General features: G+C 53.9%; 1 protein-coding gene across 10 annotated transcripts in view; it reads left to right on the top strand.

Annotated features, from left to right (window-relative positions):
- LRP8 (LDL receptor related protein 8) overlaps window positions 1-18,414 on the top strand; it is an 81,321-nt gene that overhangs the window by 25,713 nt on the left and 37,194 nt on the right. For all 10 annotated transcript variants that reach the window (XM_019666422.1, XM_019666417.1, XM_019666421.1 and 7 more), the window contains exon 3: window positions 13,683-13,805. In XM_019666422.1, the coding sequence (XP_019521967.1) occupies window positions 13,683-13,805 (123 nt within the window). The remainder of the gene's footprint in view (window positions 1-13,682; window positions 13,806-18,414) is intronic.

Below are 18,414 nucleotides of genomic sequence, written 5' to 3' on the forward strand. Positions count from 1 at the left end.
CCACTCACCACCTGTACATCTAGGTGGACCAGTCTTGGCTCTGCCTGCTCAGGGTTCTAATCATTGTTGGATTAACTCGGACATCACTTCCGAAACAGCTTGTCCACCTGGCTGCCCAGCAACATCTCCACCAGGACTTTTTTCTCCAAAGAACAGCCCTCCTGCTTTATTCATGAAGAAACCAAGTTAGGAAGAACCAGGCAGCACAGGACCATGGTGGCCAGGCTGCCTGATGCCCTTTAACAATTGTAACAAAAACTTCCTGAGGACCTACTGTGTGCAAAGCCTGGGGGTGGGGGAGCGACTGAGAAAAGTTGGGAGAAACGTCCATCACTGAGTGTTTTCTAAATGCCAGAGCCTATGATGGGCATTGATATAGGTTCTCTCACAGCTAACTTTCCGGCAAGTCAGAATTGATCATGACAGCTTTAGATGAGGAAACCACAAGCTCCAAGCGGTCAAGTAACCTGCCTGAGGTCACACAGCAAGTAAGGGGAAAAGCCAGGATTTAAGTCCTGGTTCCTTAACCTGCTTCTGGTGGGAGGAGGGCCACAGTGTGGATCAGATCAACATCTTCCAAACGTCTTTGCTGGGTTTGCATGTCCATTTAAAGAAAAGACCAAGGTAGGTAGGATGGTCCTAGGGTAGCATGCATGCTTACAGAGCAAGCTGTTTCAGAAGTGGTTTCCCTTTCATCCAAACTGTGGTGGGACCTATCTTGTTGGGGGAGCCAATCTTGGCTAAGACCCTAGGGGTGTTGGGAACCTGTCCGAGGGGCTCTGAAAAGTGGCAGAGGTGGCCATGGTCTGGGCCGGGATGCCAATGGGAAGGGAGGATCTGCAGGCACCTCCCTCTGCTCACTTCCCACAGCCATGTCTGTCTGCTCTCCAGCTCTGACCTGGAGGCCCGAAGCCATCCTGCTGGGCCCCTGGCTGGAGTCACTGAGCTGTGGCCCACGGCCATTAACTCTGCCCACACTGCCTGCTCCATATCTGGCCTCATATGAGTGGGTGGTCTCAGCCAGAGCCCTGAGCCCCAACCCTGTAGGACATGGCCACTTCTGAAGGTCTTACTTAACTGCAGGGCTTGCCAACACCTAGCCAGGCACCTGGCAGACAGTAGGCCTCCTACTTGATTCTTTTGGCTTCCAGCAGCAGAGACCTGAGACTTTCCAATTAGAACAGGGGTCATCAGAACCTCAGCCTTCCCAGGCTCCCACCCTGGACACACTAAGGGTGTGTGCTGGGCAAGGGAGGACCCAGGGCCTCTGCACCAAGCCCTCCCTGAAGGGCGCCTGGGGACCCCCTCTGCCCTGAGCGCTTGCCAAGCTGTCCAGTGGCAACGCGTGGGCCTGCCTTCGTCTCGCCCCCACCCCCATTCACCCCCTGACATAGCTGTCTCCCAAGAAACAGGGAATTTTCCTTCATTCCCATCATTAGGGTGCCAGGGCAAACAAACAGCCTAATCCAGATGAGCCCGGGGCCACAATCACATTCTCTTTGGGGGTTTTCTCTTTATTTCTAGCAATTTTGAGAAGCCTGAAGTAATTGGTATTCCACACAGGTTAGCAGAACTGCTGCCGCCTCAGTATTATGCCTTAATTTCCTTTATCGCAAAGCAAGTTGGAATTAATCGCCCCTCTCCTTCCTTTTTCCCACCGAAACCTATTACCAGCCTGTCTGCTGGTTAAAGTCATTTTGTGGCAGCTCTTGGCTCCTTTCCACTTCCCTAGGAATCTTTCCGACCAGAGCCAAAGAACAAGGAGGGGTGAAAAATCCATTTGTACGAAGTGGGGATCTCCTGTTGAGAACTTATTTCCCTCCCTGTTCAAGAGGAAGGAACGCACCCAGCCTCCAGCCGGCACAGCTGACTGAGTCCCCTGTCGCTTAGAGCATTCAAGAAGGCGGAATGGCCATATGTCAGCGGTGGGAACAGAGGATGCCTGCACTGGTGGGGGGAAGGGGCAGGCCCTTGCCACTCCTAGCGCCTGGATTCATTTGTGATTCGAAGCCTCTAGGGTTCTGTTCTCTGTGAGTTTAAGATTCTCTCTGTGATCTCAAAGTTGGAAAGAGTCTGTGAATCCACGGTCCTAACAGTAGGCCGTTTAGGTCTAAGTACTTTTGAGATTCTAAGATTCTCTCCTGGACTTGGGGATTCTGTTCTGTGATTCTAAGGCTATTATTTTACGATTCCGTGAGCCTCTTGAGCAGCAATTCTGCTCCATGACTGGGTCTTGGGAGGGAGTGTGACTGCTTTGCTGAGGCTGTCTTGGGAGGGTGGCCTTAGGCCAACTCAGGCCTTCTCTGGCTTCAGTTTCTCCATTTATGAAATGTAAGGGTTGGACCAGATGTCCTCCAGGGCCTGACGTCTAGGTGTGTTCTGCCTGCAGCCCCTGTTGGCGCCTTCTGAGCCTCCTCCCAGTAGGGCCCCATCTGCACTGGGGACACAGAAGCTTTTCCCATCTGAGCCAAGCCCCTTGTCCACTTGCCCCCAGCCCTCTCCCAACCAGCAGGAAGGTAACTCTGCTCTCCCCGAGTCCCAGCAGGAAAGCCAGTGGAGGTGATGGTAAAAAATCAACTGGATCATTAACAAGAGCCTCATTGCCTTTGTGTGCTGTATAGTTTATACATGTAATTTCAACACCTATAGTCTCCTTTAATTCTCACCCCCCGGAGGGTGTCATTATTGATAGTTAGCCCCATTCTATAGGTGAGGAAACTGAGGCTCTGAGAGGTTAACTCACCTGTCATCATACCGATGGTTCCAGGACCCCTAGTCACATAGCCTCAGGCTGCCTGCCCGGCTGGAGGTGACCACGACCTAAGAAACCTGATGTGATCGGTGTAATGAGGGAGCCCAGGGACCCTGGAGCCATCTCTCCCAGGAGTTCGCTGCCTGGGAGGGCTGTGGCCCGCACACTCACACTTCCCTGCTGGAACCAGCCCCTGGGACGTTAAAGGGCTTTGGAGAATGGGTCCCATTACCTTGCACATGCACCGCGAGGCCAGAAAAGAAACTGCCTTCTCCACTTGCTTTTAGAATCTACCTTTTTCTTCTGAATCAAATAAGATTTCTCAAGGCGGGCTTCCCAGCTCCCACTGCTGCTGGCCAAAATCACCTCTTCTTAAAGGATCAACTCAAAGGCTCCCAGTCCTGCCTGCCTCGGCAGCAGCCCCCACTTGCAGAAAAGGGAGGCGCTGGTGAGGACTCAGAGACACCCCCCCTCCAAGTTCAGTGTCCTTGTTTTCGGCTGGGGGCACTGAGGCCCAGTGAGGGGAGATGACTGAGGCTACACAGCAACCTCACCCCTCAGTTCTAATCAGGACCATCTTATCTTTTTCTGGGTTGTGGCTGTTATATCTGAGTTCTCATCTCCTCAGCTTGGCTATAAATCATGAAGGAAGGCCCACCGCTCATCTTTTTCTTTCCTGGTAGAGCATTAGGAGTAAGACCACCTGGCTTCTGGTCCTGCCTTGAGCTCTGTGACCTTGGGGCAGTCCATTACCTTTCAAAGGCTTTGCCTCTTTGTCTCTCAAAGAGGGGGATGCTTCCCACCTCTTGCCTACCTCTCAGGGCTGCCGTGAATAGCCAGGCCAAGGGGATGGGGGCTAGGGTTGCGAACCTGTCACCCAGCACTGCATCCACTCAGGATCCCAGTTCTGCAGAATTCTGCTGGGCCTTGCTGAGTTTCCAACCACACAGCCTCCTTGTCCCCCAAACAGCCCTGAGGTTCCCCACCTCTGAGGCTCCTGCTGTCAGTACCCTTCCCCTCTCTCTGCGGAGCATCTACCCTGAGCCACGAACATACTCTGCTCTCCTCATCACCCAGCAGCACACCTGCTGCCCCTCCGAGACACAGGTGCCAACCACCCAGGCTCAAAGCACTCGACCCTACCTACATGTTTGTCCCTTCTGCTCTCGACCTGGGGAGGCGCCCAAGGCAGGTACATATGTACTATAAACGGTACATATGGAATACCTGACACCTTTCTCCTCCCATATCTGGATGAGGAGACCGAGGCATGAAGAGAGTAAAGGACTTGTCCAAGGTCACCTCAGCGGTCAGGGGCAGCCTGGAGTCGTGCCCAGACCATTCCTCCATGCCACCCCAACTCTGGCCTGGGTTTGTGGAACTCCCTCTATGAAGGGCTTTCCCGCAGCCAAGGGCCCAGCTGCAGTGTGAGGGGAAAGTGCTCCTGAGGCCAGTTCCACAGTGGTAGTTGAGCCATGTGTCCCTGGCTCGCTGAACTGTTGAGATGACTTATGTGCCCACTCAGGTCTGGTAGAGGGCTCCTGGGGCCTCCTCAGGCTGTCAACAGAGAGATGGGTGCTGTCCAGCAGGGCTGTAGATTGTCACCCCAGTCCTGACAGCCAGAGTGGATGTAGCCTGGACGGGCTTGCTGCGGGTACTGCCCAGGTCTGGCCTGCCAAGACTGGTGACAAAATAAGTGCCCTGTGGAGAACTAAGCTTGCTAATGTTCTGCTCTTGGTGCTCTGGGTCCCAGCAGGCCTGGGGTGAGGGCTCCGTTCCTTTTGGCCTTGTTGGAGGTGGAAGACGTTGTCAGGCCCCATCAATAGCTGGTGCTTGAGCTGGCCTGGAGGAGCGGGGAGAGTTTTGCCAGGTGGAGATGGAAGAAGTCTCTCCTGCCTGGTGGAGCTGCATAAGTAATGGCACCTAGTGGGAAAGCCCACATTTTGTCTGTGACCGTGGAGTGCATGTGGGAGGCGGTGGTAGCCAGTGATGGGCCAGAGCAGGTAGCAGGGCAGCTTGATGTGTTCCTGAGTACCTGCTAAGACACTTGGTCACATTCTAAGGGAGATGGGACAAAGAAAGATGGCTTTCTGATAATGGAGAAGCCTTCAGCAGGACAGTGGCTACTAGTTCTGGGTTTACAGCCCCCACCTGGAGTCACAGGAGTAAACTGGGAGGGTCTGGGGACCGAGTGTGGTTCCCTCCCTCTGTCATCCTCACTCTGGGCCGCGTGGTGGGTAACAGCATACCTCAAAAGGAAAATAAACTTAGAGATCGTCTTGTCCCTTCCAGTCATGTCACGGAGGAAGAGAGCAAGGCACCTAGAAGGCCTAGAGGACTTACACAACATCACATAGTAGAGCCACAGCCCCAGGCCAGGGAGGGGACAGCCCAATGCTAATCCAATTCCCAGTGAAATAGCCTTAACCTCTCTCCCTGGCACAGGCCTCAGCAACTTCACAGAGTGACACCCTAATCTTCAGGCCCCCTGCTAGGCTAAGGCTTCCTGGATGGCCAGCGAGGAGCTGAGGGTCGCAGAGAGCTTGTACCAGCCTCCTGGGCAAGAAGCCTAGGGCCAGCAGAGAGGGTGCCCCTGAGAGACCCACCCAACCTTGGGAGAGGGATTTTCCAATAACAAGGTGTCACTGCCCGTTTATCACCAGGATGGTCCAGTGGGGCTCCTCCTGGAAACACTTCTCCTACCGGGTTAATTAGTGGAAGCATTTGCATTTTCCGCTTAGCCAGGGTTGCTTCCCAGCAGGGTTCAGCTGGGAACCCACATGCAGAGGGTACTGCATGGACATTACTGCAGGGGCCAGTGTCCTGACTGCCTGTGGGGTGGGAAGAGGGATGCCTGTCCTTCAGAGAGGTGGGGGTCATCTCTCCATCCTTCTCCCCCTCATGCCACCTGGCTATGGGACAAGAATGACTGATCACCTGTCTCTTCTTCTCTTAGCAAACCCAACACAGGCTGTTGGCTGAAGCAGTGTCTACCCTGCGTGGGTTGTCAGGCCCCTCTGACCTGGCCTTTTCACCCCTGGTGGCAGAGTTCTGCCCAGGGAGCCCTGCGTTTCCCACTTGAAGTCAGTGGCAGTGGAAAGTAGCAGGACCCAGAGGAGCCTGCCCGGTGTCACCCGGCGTGCTGGTGACAGAGCCAGGCTGGAATGAGACCTGGAGCCTTTTCTTCAGCTGCAAAAGAGGAAGCAGAAGAGCTGCTTCTCTTTCCGGGGGGGGGGGGGGTGGCAGGAGGACAGGGCCTGGAAAGTGGGGGTCCTTCAGGCTTCCAAGTCTGCCCAAGGGAGGTAGAGCCATGGACCTCCATCTCCCACCCCTCCAGCCCAGGTGGCCTACCTGGGGTTAGATAGGAAGGTCCCCTGGTCAGAGGAAGCTGAGTCCCCACTGGAGCCAGCAAGTGCTCCCACCCGAGTGGAGGGGCAGTGTGTGGCTGGGAGCCAGGCAGGACTCTGGCTGGAGGCCATAGAGGGTTTCCCAGCCACGCCTCCTGCCCTCTGGAGGCTTTCACTTGGATGATACCATGAGTTTCCCTCTAGCTGTTTCCTTGGGACCTAAAATCCCAGTGTCAATCGGGTGGCTCAAATCCAGGACGGAATCCTAACCTAAAAAATGGGCAGGGCAGTGGGTGTCTTCTCTGTGTACTGCCTGCTTCACTAAGCAGCACCCTCCTGCGTGGTGCTTGGTCCTTTCGCAGGTGCCAGCTGATCTCATTCACCTCCCCCACACACACCTATTTTCCCCCATCCCCTCATAGCTGTCACTGGCTCAATACCTTCTGCATCCACAAGTCACTGCGACTGGAAGACCCCTTTGTCGTCTGTCCCTCAGAGACGCTTATCTTCCCTGTGGCGACAGGGAGCCCCTGTCCCCACATGTCCCAGCGAGGGCTTGGACCTCCCTTGGTGATAGTGAAGCCAGGGTCAGGCAGTGTCTGAAAGCAGCTGGGATGTGCTGGGGTCTGGAGGACAGACTTGGCTGTGGGAAGCCCCAGGTGACCCTTCTGGAGGGGCCTGGGGCAGCACCATGAACAACAGCCATCCATGTCAGAGTCACAGACCCAGAACGTCAGCTAGAGGGGCTCCTTACAAATGTCCTTTCATGATGGGCCAGCCGAGTGGCTCAGTTGGTTAAGAGCACGAGCTCTGAGCAACAGGGTCACCAGTTCAATTCCCACATGGGCCAGTGAGCTGCGCCCGAGCTGAGCTGCCCTGAGCTGCCGACAGGTGGCCAGATGACTCAGTGGTTAGAGTGTGAGCTCTCAGCAACAAGGTTTCCGGCTCAACTGCCGCATGGGATAGTGGGCTCCGCCCCCCCACAACTAAGATTGAACACAGCACCTTGAGCTGAGTGGCCACGAGCTGCCGACGGGCGGCCGGATGGCCACTAGACTTGGAGCTGAGCTAGCTGCGCCCTCCACAACTAAGATTGAAGGACAACAACTTGGCTGTTCCCCTTCCCCAATTCCCCAATAAAATCTTAAAAAAAATTTTTAAAAGCCTTTAAAAAAAATTTCTTCTCATGAAGAAACTGAGTTCCAGAATGGGAAGAGGTCACATAGTATGTCAGAGGTGTGGAGCCATAGATCTTTGAGCAACTGCTTGGCGTCAGACCCTGTGTGAGGCTGTGTGAGGGGGGGCACTGAGATGGAGGATATGATGGGGAAGCACTATTGTGGGACCAGGTGGACACCCAGGCTGAGGACATTGCCCAATATAAAAGCAAAGATGCCCTCACCAGAATGGTCCGCTCCCACTCACCCCTTCATTCATTCTTTTGTCTTCTCCTCCAGCCCTCGCATGCATGCATGCATGCCCACCCCTCCCTCCAGCACCTGCTGCTGCTTCGTTTCCTCTTTCTCCCTAGGTGGGATGAGGGGGTGGGGAGGAAGCCAACTCAGATGTCACCTGCTGATGGATGGTGGTGGCCTGAGCCCCGGAGCCTGCTGGGCAGCACAAAACCAAGAGCTGAGCCCCGCCCACCACGCTCCGTGGGTGTCAGGACACTGTGGGAACTGTTTGCCTCTCTGGCACTGCCAAGAGCCTTGAGTCTGACTGTCAGTGTGGACTTAGAGACACAGTCCCTTGCAAGGATGGAACGGGGAGGGGGGGCCATCCACAGCTCATTGACATGTCTGGCTCATGCAGTAACTGTCCTGGAGTCCCATCACTGGGGCTGAGGGCGAGCAGATCAAAGTGGTGAAGTTTTAGAACCTTGGGTTTTTGGAAGATGAGAACCTTCAACCCAAGGCAGCTATTCTAAATTGTTATATTAGACCCTTGGAATCTTTAAACCCAGGGTTCTTAGGAACCTCACACATCTGGGGAGGGGTCAGGGTCAGGGTTTGAACCCAGAGCTGCTGGTGATGGGCTGTGAAGCCTGGGTTTCATGGCCTCACCAGGCCTGTTAGGAGGATGATGGGGAAATAGCTGATGGGGTCCCCTCACCCTGCTCCCAGTAGTGTAGCTTCGTTTTTAATCTAGTTTATATGCTGGAGTTTCACTTGGAAAAAGGGTTCCTGTGCTTAAAAACAAAGAGTAAATTTTCCAGGCCCTGTGCTGTGCCACAACTCTGTACCAGGGCCCGCTGCAGCCTGAAAGGGTGGCTCTGGCGTGGGTGAGTGGGCAGGCAGCGGGTGGAGTGGGGGAGCCGGCCTCCCAGGAGGGGGTGCAGGTTGCTCTGGGCCACTGTCTCCTCCCCCTCTCACTCCTGCTGTGTTTTTACTGCAGCCAGAGAACACTCTGGGTCTGTCATCCGTTGGCTGGGGTGACAGTTTAATAGTAGCTTCCTGGACTGTCATTTAAATCTGCCTGCCAGGTTAGTAGGCCAGGGGCGGGCTGGCACGCCCCCTGCCCCCACCCCGGATCTTCTTTGGGCTGGCATTGGTTGTCTTGGCAACGCCAGGGCCTGGTGAGCTCTGCAGAAGGGTAACGGTGGGGGGGAGCAGTCCTTTCATCTCCCCGACTCTGCTACAAGTGGCCCAGCTGCCTTAGGTTTAGTTAGGCTATGGGGGCGGAACCAAGCCTCCCAGAGCCAGGCCACCCAGTGCTGGTTCAGGCCTGGGAGAGGAAATGGGAGCAAACTAGTCCCTTCTGTGCAGTGGGTTCCAAGGTGGGGCATTACATCTTTGCTGTCTCAGATTCTCACCTGCCCCAACTGACTCAACAATAATGTTGAGCTGGAATCGACCTTGACTGCCGGCCTCTGCCCTCATAGAATATTTTCTGGGGCCCACGACCTGTCTGCAGAAATCTGAGGGCAGACAGAATCTGCATTCCTGACATCTGTCTCATCTCCCTATCCCACATGGACTGGTATCAACCCCTTCCCCCATCCCGGGCTGTCCTCTGAACGTGTCCGTGCTCTAAGGACTGGGGTCTCCCCAGTGGTGTTCCCTCCGCTTCACTCTGGGCCACGTGCTCTGTGAACACCTTCTCCTATTTGTCATGGCTTGGTGGAGCCGGCCCAGAGATAGAAGGTTGGGTACCAGCCTCTGCTGTGTGACCATAGGCCAGTCCGTCCCCTCTCTGAGCCTCATCTTCTTATCTGTAGAATCAGGGGCTTGCATGACAGTGGTGTTCCCCTGGGTGTGGTTCATTGGACCACACGATGGTCCAATGAACCACAGACATGGCAACCAAAAGAAACGTTCCTTGGTTAAACAAGTTTGGGAAGTGCTGGAGGAAATAAAGTCAGTTCTATGTCTGTGCTGTAGGCTTTCTTAGGGCTTTTAGTAAGCCAATGGGCATCATGAATCTCCAGGGGGAGAAATAATAAGTGTCTAATCCCAAACATCTGGTGGGTGCCACCCCCCCCCCTCAGCCCTGCCCCTCTCTGCCCTGCCCTCTGCTAGGAAATCCTGAAGGAAGCCCTAGCAGCTTGGAGCTTGGGTTTTGTTGGCTGCTAAACAGCAGCCCCGTGCTTCGTAGAGGCTGGGTGAGTCTCTGGGTGAACTCAGGAAAAGCCAGGCCCCCGCGCTGGGCCTCTCTGAGGGGTAGCTTTGTGCCAGGCAGGGTGAGTTGGGCCCTGGCCTAGTGGAGCTCCCAGGTCCCCAGCCCTGCATGGCCGTTGTGCTCAATGCCCCAGACCCTGTTAGCCCTTACCCTGGAATGCCCTTCATCACTCTCCTCACTCCCATGGCTTGGCTGACTCTTCGTCCTTAAACACGGTCCCTTCCTCCAGGAAGCCTTCCTTGACCCCTTGGCTGGGTCAGGTGGCCCCCCCTCTGGCTTCCTGGCCACGCTGTGGGACCAGGAGTCAGAATCCCTGCGTTCAGGTGCAGCCCTCCCATGGACATGTGCTGTGACTTTGAGCAGCTACATCTCTCTGGGCCCTGGTTTTCTGACTTACAGAATGGAAGAGCTATGTAGGGGCCTTCAAGGCCCCGACATGACAGAGCACTGTGATTGCCAAGAGGAAGCCACGCCGAGCAGCTCCACCTGGCAGCCCTGACTCATCTTTGTTTTGAAACTCCTGTCTGCACTGGGGCTGCGGGGTGAGCGTGGGTGGGGGACAATAGTGCGAAGGATGCACCTTGTCTCAGGGAAGGACGCCTCTGGGGGCGGGAAAGCTAGGAGGTGCTGAATGATCATAATAATTTCACAAGATCATAGACTTGGCATGGAGAGAGGCTTAAGATTCAGTGAGCACCACACCTCTGTTTCCAGATGAGGAAGCAGGCCCAATGTGACTGATGGACCCAATGTCATACACACCGCAGCTGGGGCTGCTGACGTCACACACCTCAAACTTGCATGTTTATGCTTTTCATTTTATGCCCCGGCACCACCGTTAGCCCATTTGCTCCTCACCACAACCCTGTGTGGTGAAGCAGGGATAATATCCTTGAATACAAATGAAGAAAGTGAGGCTCAGAGAAGTTGTATAACTAGGAAAAGGTCACACAGCCCACAAGTGGCAGAGCAGAGTTTGATTGACCATGGATGACTGTCTGATGCTTTCCTTGGCCAGCATTCTTATTGTAAATAGCAACTCCCACTCTCTTTGTCCTGGATTTCCCATTCTCCCCCACTCTTCCCTGGGATGGGCCCCTCCCCACTGCCCTCTGGAATCCTGAAGTCCTTTGTGGCAGCTCATCTGTTGCCATGGCACCAGATTATGATGTCGCAGACCCTGCATGACTATATACTACTCCTGGACTGTGGAGTACAGGGATTCACAGAGGTGGGCATTGTCCAAGGGGCGACTAGCATGAAGGGACATGAATCCCTGGAAACAGGGAGCCACGGCCTTGAGCCCAGCTGGGGAATCACCCTGGGAGCTGGAACCATGGCTGCCAAGGCCAGGAGAGTGGGGGCTGGCATGGCTTGCTCTGACAGCCTCGAAAGACTGCCCAGCCCTCATCTCTTGGCAGGACTGATGTAGCCTTTTGATGAGGGGCTGTCGGGCTCATTAGACTGAACAACCCAGCACTGGGATGCTTACTCTGATCCCCTGGGGAAAGCCTTTTGCCTTTTGTCCCTATGTCAGTGCTGCATGGGAAAGCCACCATCCCCACTTGCCCAGAAAGGGAAGGAACGTGCCCAGAGTCACCCAGAGAGGAGGTGGGCTTACCAGGATTCAGTCTCAGCTCTGACTCCAAATCTTTCCACATAATTACACTTCAGACACAGCCCATCAAATCCCAAACCTGAAAGTGGCTATGCTGCCTCAGTTTCCCCAGGACAGTCCATTAGGAGGGCCCAGGTTGTCATAGGCCCAGGTTTATTCTGCTGCACACTCGGCACATTCAAAGGAAACACCGCACGCAGGTATTTCTGGGCTGTGGCTGATCTGCCCCATTGCCATGTCCTGTGAGCCCTGGGGCCTAGTCACACTGCATTTGCCTCTCTGGGTTGCTTATTCTTAGCCTGGTATTGCTAAGGTGGCTGAGGGCCTTCGTGGAGGGAGCCTAAGCTTTGGCAGCTGCCACATGGAATTAAAATCCCACTTCTGCTACCTATATCCTCACCTCTTTGAGCCTTAATTTTCTCTTCTATAAAATGGGATTAACAGCAGCTACCAGGGGCATCTTTGACTGTGAGGTCAAATTGTGGCCCTGCTCCCCGCCTAGATGTGATCTTGAGCATGTAAATTAACACCCCCGGGCCTGGATTTTTTCCATGTGTCAAGTGGGGACATCACGGGCCCTTTTTCGTGGTGTTTCCTCGTAAAGTACCTAGCACAGAGACTGGCACACAGAATCTACTTGGAGAGTGTTAGAACAGGAAAAAGAAAGCACTGGAATATACATTTCTTTTCTGGATGCTGAGTGTCTGGTGGAGGGAACGCTCCGGGGCTCATGTTAGGAAATGCCCCAGGTGCTGTGGCTCCTAACCATCCTCACTTTCAGATGATTATGGGTCGTGATTTAGCAAAAGGCGGTATTGGTATCTATTACCTATAATGACCCCATGGCACAGGGCTCAGGGACGGGCTGCTCAGGACTCTGGACTGGGAGTCCAGAAAGCTGGTTCCGATCCCTGCCTTGCTGTTTCCCTGGGCCAGCCCCTTTCCCTCTCCGCCTCAGGCTCCATCCAGAGGTGGGTTCTGATTCCTCTGGTTTCTTCTAGCCCTGCACAGACAGAGTGTGAAGAAAACTCATCTTAGAATGCGGATATACTGCAAGGATTTCATTGAAAAGAAAGGCAGAAATTGAATGGATTCAGGGGACCCAGTGTCTGTCCTGCCCAGGTCCCTGCCAGGCTGCTGAGGGCAGGGTGCCGTCACGAGGCAGTCAGAGGGCCTGTGGGGGGGATATACATAATCCAAGGCTGGCCACTGGGAAGGAGCTTCTAGGGAGACGGGGAGCCCTGGCTCTGGAGGGGTGCGAGCAGAGGCTGGGCTGCTGTTTCCACTGGGTTCAGTGCCCCCACTGAGAGCTACCCCAAGCTGGGTCTGGTGCTGAATGTGACATAGTCCCTACACTGGAGGAGCGTCAGGCCCATGGAGGGGCAGGGAGAAGAGCAAACCATGTTGGTCCCTGCATTTTTGTCTCAGTTCTGGTAGCAGCTGTGAGATCTCAGCCTGCTACATATGTCTCCTGTGAGGGCACAGAACACCCCTTTTCCTTTGCTTCTAATTAAGACTCAAACCATAAAAACAGCAATAGCTGCTACCTACCAAGCATCTGCTATGTGACAGGAGCTCTGCTGCAAGTTCTTTAGAACATTATGACTTCTTGTTACTCCTCCTCAAAGCCCTTTGTTCCCTTCTTCCCATTATAGAGATAAGAAAATAGAGGCTCGGATGTTAAGTAACAACCCCAAGGACAGATAGAAAGAGGCAGGGCTGGGATTCAAACTGCCCATGTGGAGGCCTACCCCTCCAGACTGGAAGCACCTTGGAGGCGAAGACTGATTTGGGTGTCTTGCCCAGTAAATTCTCTTTCCACCCCTCTGAACAGATGATACCTCATTAATCTTGCCACAAAGTAATCATTTGGTTTTAGGATTTATTATCACCAGCTCATCGGTGCTTACAGAAGGGGCCTCGACTTGGGTCTGGTTGCGGGGGGCAGGACAGGCAGGTAAAGGGACTGAGCACTGGCTAAAGGGGCTAAAGCAGCTGCTGTAGGTGATCAGGGAAGGCTTCCTGGAGGCCATGACAGTGGAACTGGACTTTGTGGGCAGAGAGAGATGTGACAGGGGAACTGGCATTCTCTTGGTGGATTCTCTTGGTCTATCTGGACTTGGAGGGCAGGACCAGTTGTCACCTATCTCCACCTGGTGCTCTGTAAATGTCTATGGATGAATAAGCTTTTTTCTCCTGTCCTCTCCTCCTGGTCGGTGGCACAGCCTATGGCCTTGTGGGTCTATGGGAGGTCCAGCATGTTCTGGTCACCCCATGGTCACCTGACTATCCTAGAACAGCCTTGTGTGCCCACCAGGTCCCTCACACTCTTCTTTTTACCCCACAGCCAAGAAGACCTGTATGGACAACGACTTCACCTGTGACAACGGCCAGTGCATCCCCGAGCGGTGGAAGTGTGATGGCGAGGAGGAGTGTTCTGACGGCTCTGATGAGTTCGAGGCCACCTGCAGTGAGTCCTGCCCCTCTGGCTGGGGGCAGGGAGGGGGGGCTTGCTCTGGGCCTTAGTTTCCTCATCAGATCTTCCTTATTGGGAGGTTGGGAGGCTCAAGTGAGGTGATCTGTCGAACACAACCCCACAATCACTTTGTGCTGCACCCTCAGGAGCTCCTGGCAAACAGCCAGGTGAATCTCATCGCTGGTTTCTTGTTTCTGGGTTTTCTTCACAGCTCTCTTGCATGTTGGGCCCTGCTCCTGTAGTACCAGGAGCTAGAAACAGCCCCTTTGAGCCCTTGGCTCAAAAGTAACCACAGCAAATCCCCCAGGCCTCCCCTCAGCCTCCCTCACTATTTGTTTTTCTTTTTTTGAGGACTCTAATCATAATTCTACCAGTACTAATGGCAGCTGGTGCTTATGAAGCATGTACTGTGTGCCAGGCACTGTGCTAAGCTCTTTGTCTACATTAATTCATCTTATCCCCATAGCAGCCTCCTGAGGTGCAGATACTGTCACTTTCTGAATTTTGCAAAGGGGGACACCTGAGGCTCAGAGAGGTTGTGTGACTTGCCCAAGGCTACCCAGCCAGGACTTTGAGGCCTCAGCTCTTTCCTCTGCCCTGGACTGGCTGAGCCCAGGAGCCCCAGCCTCCATGGCAGATTGGGTGGCAGCAGAGGCAGCCAGGGGTAAGGCAGAAAAACAGAGCCCGGAAGGCTGTAGCCAAGCCCCAGGCCCACCTCTGGCACTCAGGGCTTTGTCTTTCTGTGATTTCTTTTCTAGGCCCTAATCCTCAAAGCAAACTTACACCCTGCAGGTCATTCTGTGACATTTGTTAAATTAAAAAGGAGATGAGAAGGGGGTGGGTAAGGACCCAGTGGTCTTAGGGGCAGAGCTTTAGCACAGTGAGCCTGAGACAAAAGGCAGCAGGGTGGGGGGCGGGGGGAGCACGTGGGAGATGGTGGGCCTGGTGAGGACCTGCGAGTCACAGTCCTAGGTCCTCAATAGGGGTCATGGTCACCCCAGAGGCAGAGGCAGGGACAATGGAGGCCAGAGTCCCATCTAGTCCCATCTAGTCCCATCTAGGGCTGCGGCTGGTGATAACTGGGTTTCCTTGTCTCCTAGCAACAGAGCTACCAGTCTCTGCGTGAGAGAAAGAGAAGGGGGGGAGGAGGGAGAGAGAGAGAGAGAGAGAGAGAGAGAGAGAGAGAGAGAGAGAGAGAGAGAGAGCGCGAGCGCTAGCTCATGCAAGAGTGCAAGAGCAACCCCTGCCTGCGACAGAGTCCCGTGTCGTCCCCCCCCACCCCTTGTCCCTTGTTTCCTTGTACTGCTTGCTGGCCCTGCTTTCCCTGCCATGCCACAGGCCCCATCCTTTCCTCATCCCACCAAGTAGCCAAACCCAGAACTATCCTGATTTGCCTGTGCAGGGCACAGCTAGCTTCCAAAGGAGCAAAGCCCAGCCACACCCACTGTGACTCTCATCCTCACGGCAACCTTGAGAGGGGGGTGGGTCCCCATTTAAAAAGAAGGACACTGAGGCTGGGACAGGTTTGGCCAGTTGCCCGAGGCTACCCAGCTAACAAGGGGCAGAGTTGTGTGCAGCCCGGTGTGTGCTTTTAGGATAAGAGAGCTGTGGCTGTGGGGGCTTTTCCACCATCGCAGTCAGTCAGCTCGGCCATCCGGGAGCCACTCTAGCAGTTACCCTGGACACTGGGGGCAGAAAAGGAGGGGAGCAGAGCCTCATCACGGGTATTATCGGGGTCTGTCCTGCTGCCTGCGAGCTGTGCTCCCCTTCTCCCCGCGCCTCTCTTTGTATTGGTGTCTCTTTTCATCTTCCTGCCTCCGCCCCACCAGGGTCCTGCCCACCCCTGCTGTCTTGGGCTACCTCCCTTCCCCACCTGCCTGTCACCCTTCCCCTCCCTCTCTCAATCTCTGCTCCCAGCCCTATTTTTCCCTGTCTTTCTCCCTTTTGCCTCTCCAGCACTTGCTGCCTTCCCATCCTTGGGGCTGCGCAGGGGCCCTCTGGCCTCACCCCTCCTGCCTCCCAGGCCCACTTTTTGCCCAGCTCTGAGGCACTGTTATTTGACATCCAAATAACTGGAGGCCTAGAGAAGTTGAGGGCCTTGCTTCTAAGACACACAGGTTGTTCCTGGCTAGTCTGCCTTCCATGACAACAGGCAGGCTCCACAGGCTCGCTGAGGCTTGACAAAGTGCCCTGTGGGAGCAGCAGCCAATGCTGCATCCAGGGAGTCGGGAGGCCCAGCTGTCTGGGCTCTCCCAGTGATTTGCTGGGAGGTCCTGCACACTTTCCTGCCCCTGTCCGGGCCCTGGTTTCTAACATTCCAGAATTCCAAAGACCATGGTTCTAAGATTCCTGAACTCTTAGGATTCTGAGGCCCTCTTCCTCCCTTGCCTGTACCCAGCTGGACCCGAGCCAGAGGTAGGCAAAGCCTGTGGGTGGGGAGGGCTGTCTGAAGGAGGTTGCCCAGGGTGGGACCTCGAGGGTTCAGCAGAATTGAGGGCAGCAGGACTTGGTAGCAGGCTTGCTCACAGCTTCCTGACCGAATGGGAACCCGGCAGCCAACCCGCTGCCCATTTAATTGGCATTGCCATAGCAACCTTCACAGTCTACCAGGTTTCTGGGGACTGTGCCAGCTCCCGGGATAGAGCCCCCTCCCCACCTTCAAAGAAAGATTATAGGCAGTAATAAAGTGTAGTGGGTTTGGTGTTTGATGTATTTGGGTTCAGGTCCTTTAACCTGCGAGACCTCAGGCAAGTTGCCCAATCTCCCTGAGTCTCAGTTTATTCATCTGTAAAATGGGGTCATGGTACCTGCCTTACAAGGGATATGAGGATCAAATGAAAAAAATGCACACAAACTGTCAGTGCTGGAGTAATTGGCAGTGTTACCTTTATTATTGTATTTTTACTCCAGGCCCTCCCTTGGACATACACCAATTAAAAATCATCGATCAGTATAAGTAAGGGGGGTGTTGCATGAACAAGGAAAGGGATTTGGGTGCTTATTCTTGTGTTATCTGCCCCTAGCTTGCTAGGGTTCCTTCCAGCTCTGTTTCCTTCTGGCTCTGGATTCTGTGCCTATCAGCGATAGCCTGGAGTCACGTAGGAAAGCCCCGGACATTTGCCTAATGCAAGCAACAGTTCTGCTCTAATTATCTACCCTGGCGGTAACCCCGAGTGTGTCTCAGGGTGAATTTTTACTGCCAGAAGCGGTATCCCCGAGTGTGGCTCGGGGTGAATTTTCACTGCCAGAAACAGTAACCCCGAGCCACACTCGGGATTACACTGCAGAGTCCTAGAGAAGTCCCTTACCTGCTCCCTGCGATCCTGCGGTGTCCTCCTGTGATCGCCGACCGCCGACGAGAACGCCGGCCGATGGCAAATTGCAGTGGTTTTTATTTGATTACATTATTGAATAAAATTATATTATTTTTTATAATTATTTATTATATTATAATTTATGATTTTGTGTTTCAAACTTTATCATACCTGGGATGCCAACTAGACTCTTGTTTGGACAGATTTAAGTTTTAAGTGAGTAATTCCTAAGAATTACAGGTCTACAATATAAAACAACAAATTTCCATGCAGAACAATGTACCGCTTTGGGTACAAAATTACTGACATAATCAGACTGCCAGGGAGGTTATAGCTCACTTGATTGGGGACAGCTTCTGACCCACCTTTAGGCATCTGTTGGGAGTGGGGGTTAGGGTAGGGAGATTTGTTCAAGGTAAATGAGTTACAATTCTGGGTGCTGCTTATTGAAAATGGGATTTTATTCCTGTGTCTTAGAACCTTTCCACCGGGAAAAGAACCTCACCGATATACCAAGTGCACCTTCCTATAATAGGTCAGGAGGTGGATGAAAGCCCAGAGATTTTCTGAGATCACCCACCAGGTTAGGGGCTGACCCAGGTACAAGTACTTTGCCTGACCCTGTGTGAAGGAGCTTGGTGTAACTGCCCCCTTCTGCATGGTGGATGTGCTTCCTGGGGCAGCATCTGAGTTCCCACTGCCTGAGCTCTGGTCTCCTTGGAGCTGGCAGTCCCCATTAAGAGGTTGTCTGCCCCTAATCCTCACATGACCTGACACTGCAGATGTGCTCGCTCAATAAGGAGCCGTCAAGCACTTTCATTCTTGTATTCAACAGATATTTCCCTTTTTATTAATTGGTGAACTTATGAATTAGAGAAAGTACCCATGGGTTTGAATTTCTAGGGCAGGATTCTCTGGGAATTTCTCAATGCCTGCAGCCACTCCAGGATGCAGTGTCAGGTCCTTGCCATCTGGGCAGGAATCCTGATGGAGATGGTGGGTCTTTCATCCTGCTTCTCAGAGCCTGAGGATACCTGGACAGCAGGCCCAAGGCATCCCTTGGGCATGTATCTGAGAGAGAGAGAGAGAAAGGAGAGAGAGAGAGAGAGAGAGAGAGAGAGAGAGAGAGAGAAAGTGTTCCAGGGTGGGGCTGCCTCATGGTGGTCCATGTGAACTATGATAATGTAAATCCCCAGTGGGTGAGACCAGGGCCCTCCCAGGCCTTTGCATTTGTCTTTCATGAAATAAAACAAGGGCAATTATTTCCTGAGCTCCGAGTTTGTTCCAGG

The sequence above is a fragment of the Hipposideros armiger genome, unplaced genomic scaffold (genome assembly GCF_001890085.2).
Source record: "Hipposideros armiger isolate ML-2016 unplaced genomic scaffold, ASM189008v1 scaffold_469, whole genome shotgun sequence".
Taxonomy (NCBI): domain Eukaryota; kingdom Metazoa; phylum Chordata; class Mammalia; order Chiroptera; family Hipposideridae; genus Hipposideros; species Hipposideros armiger.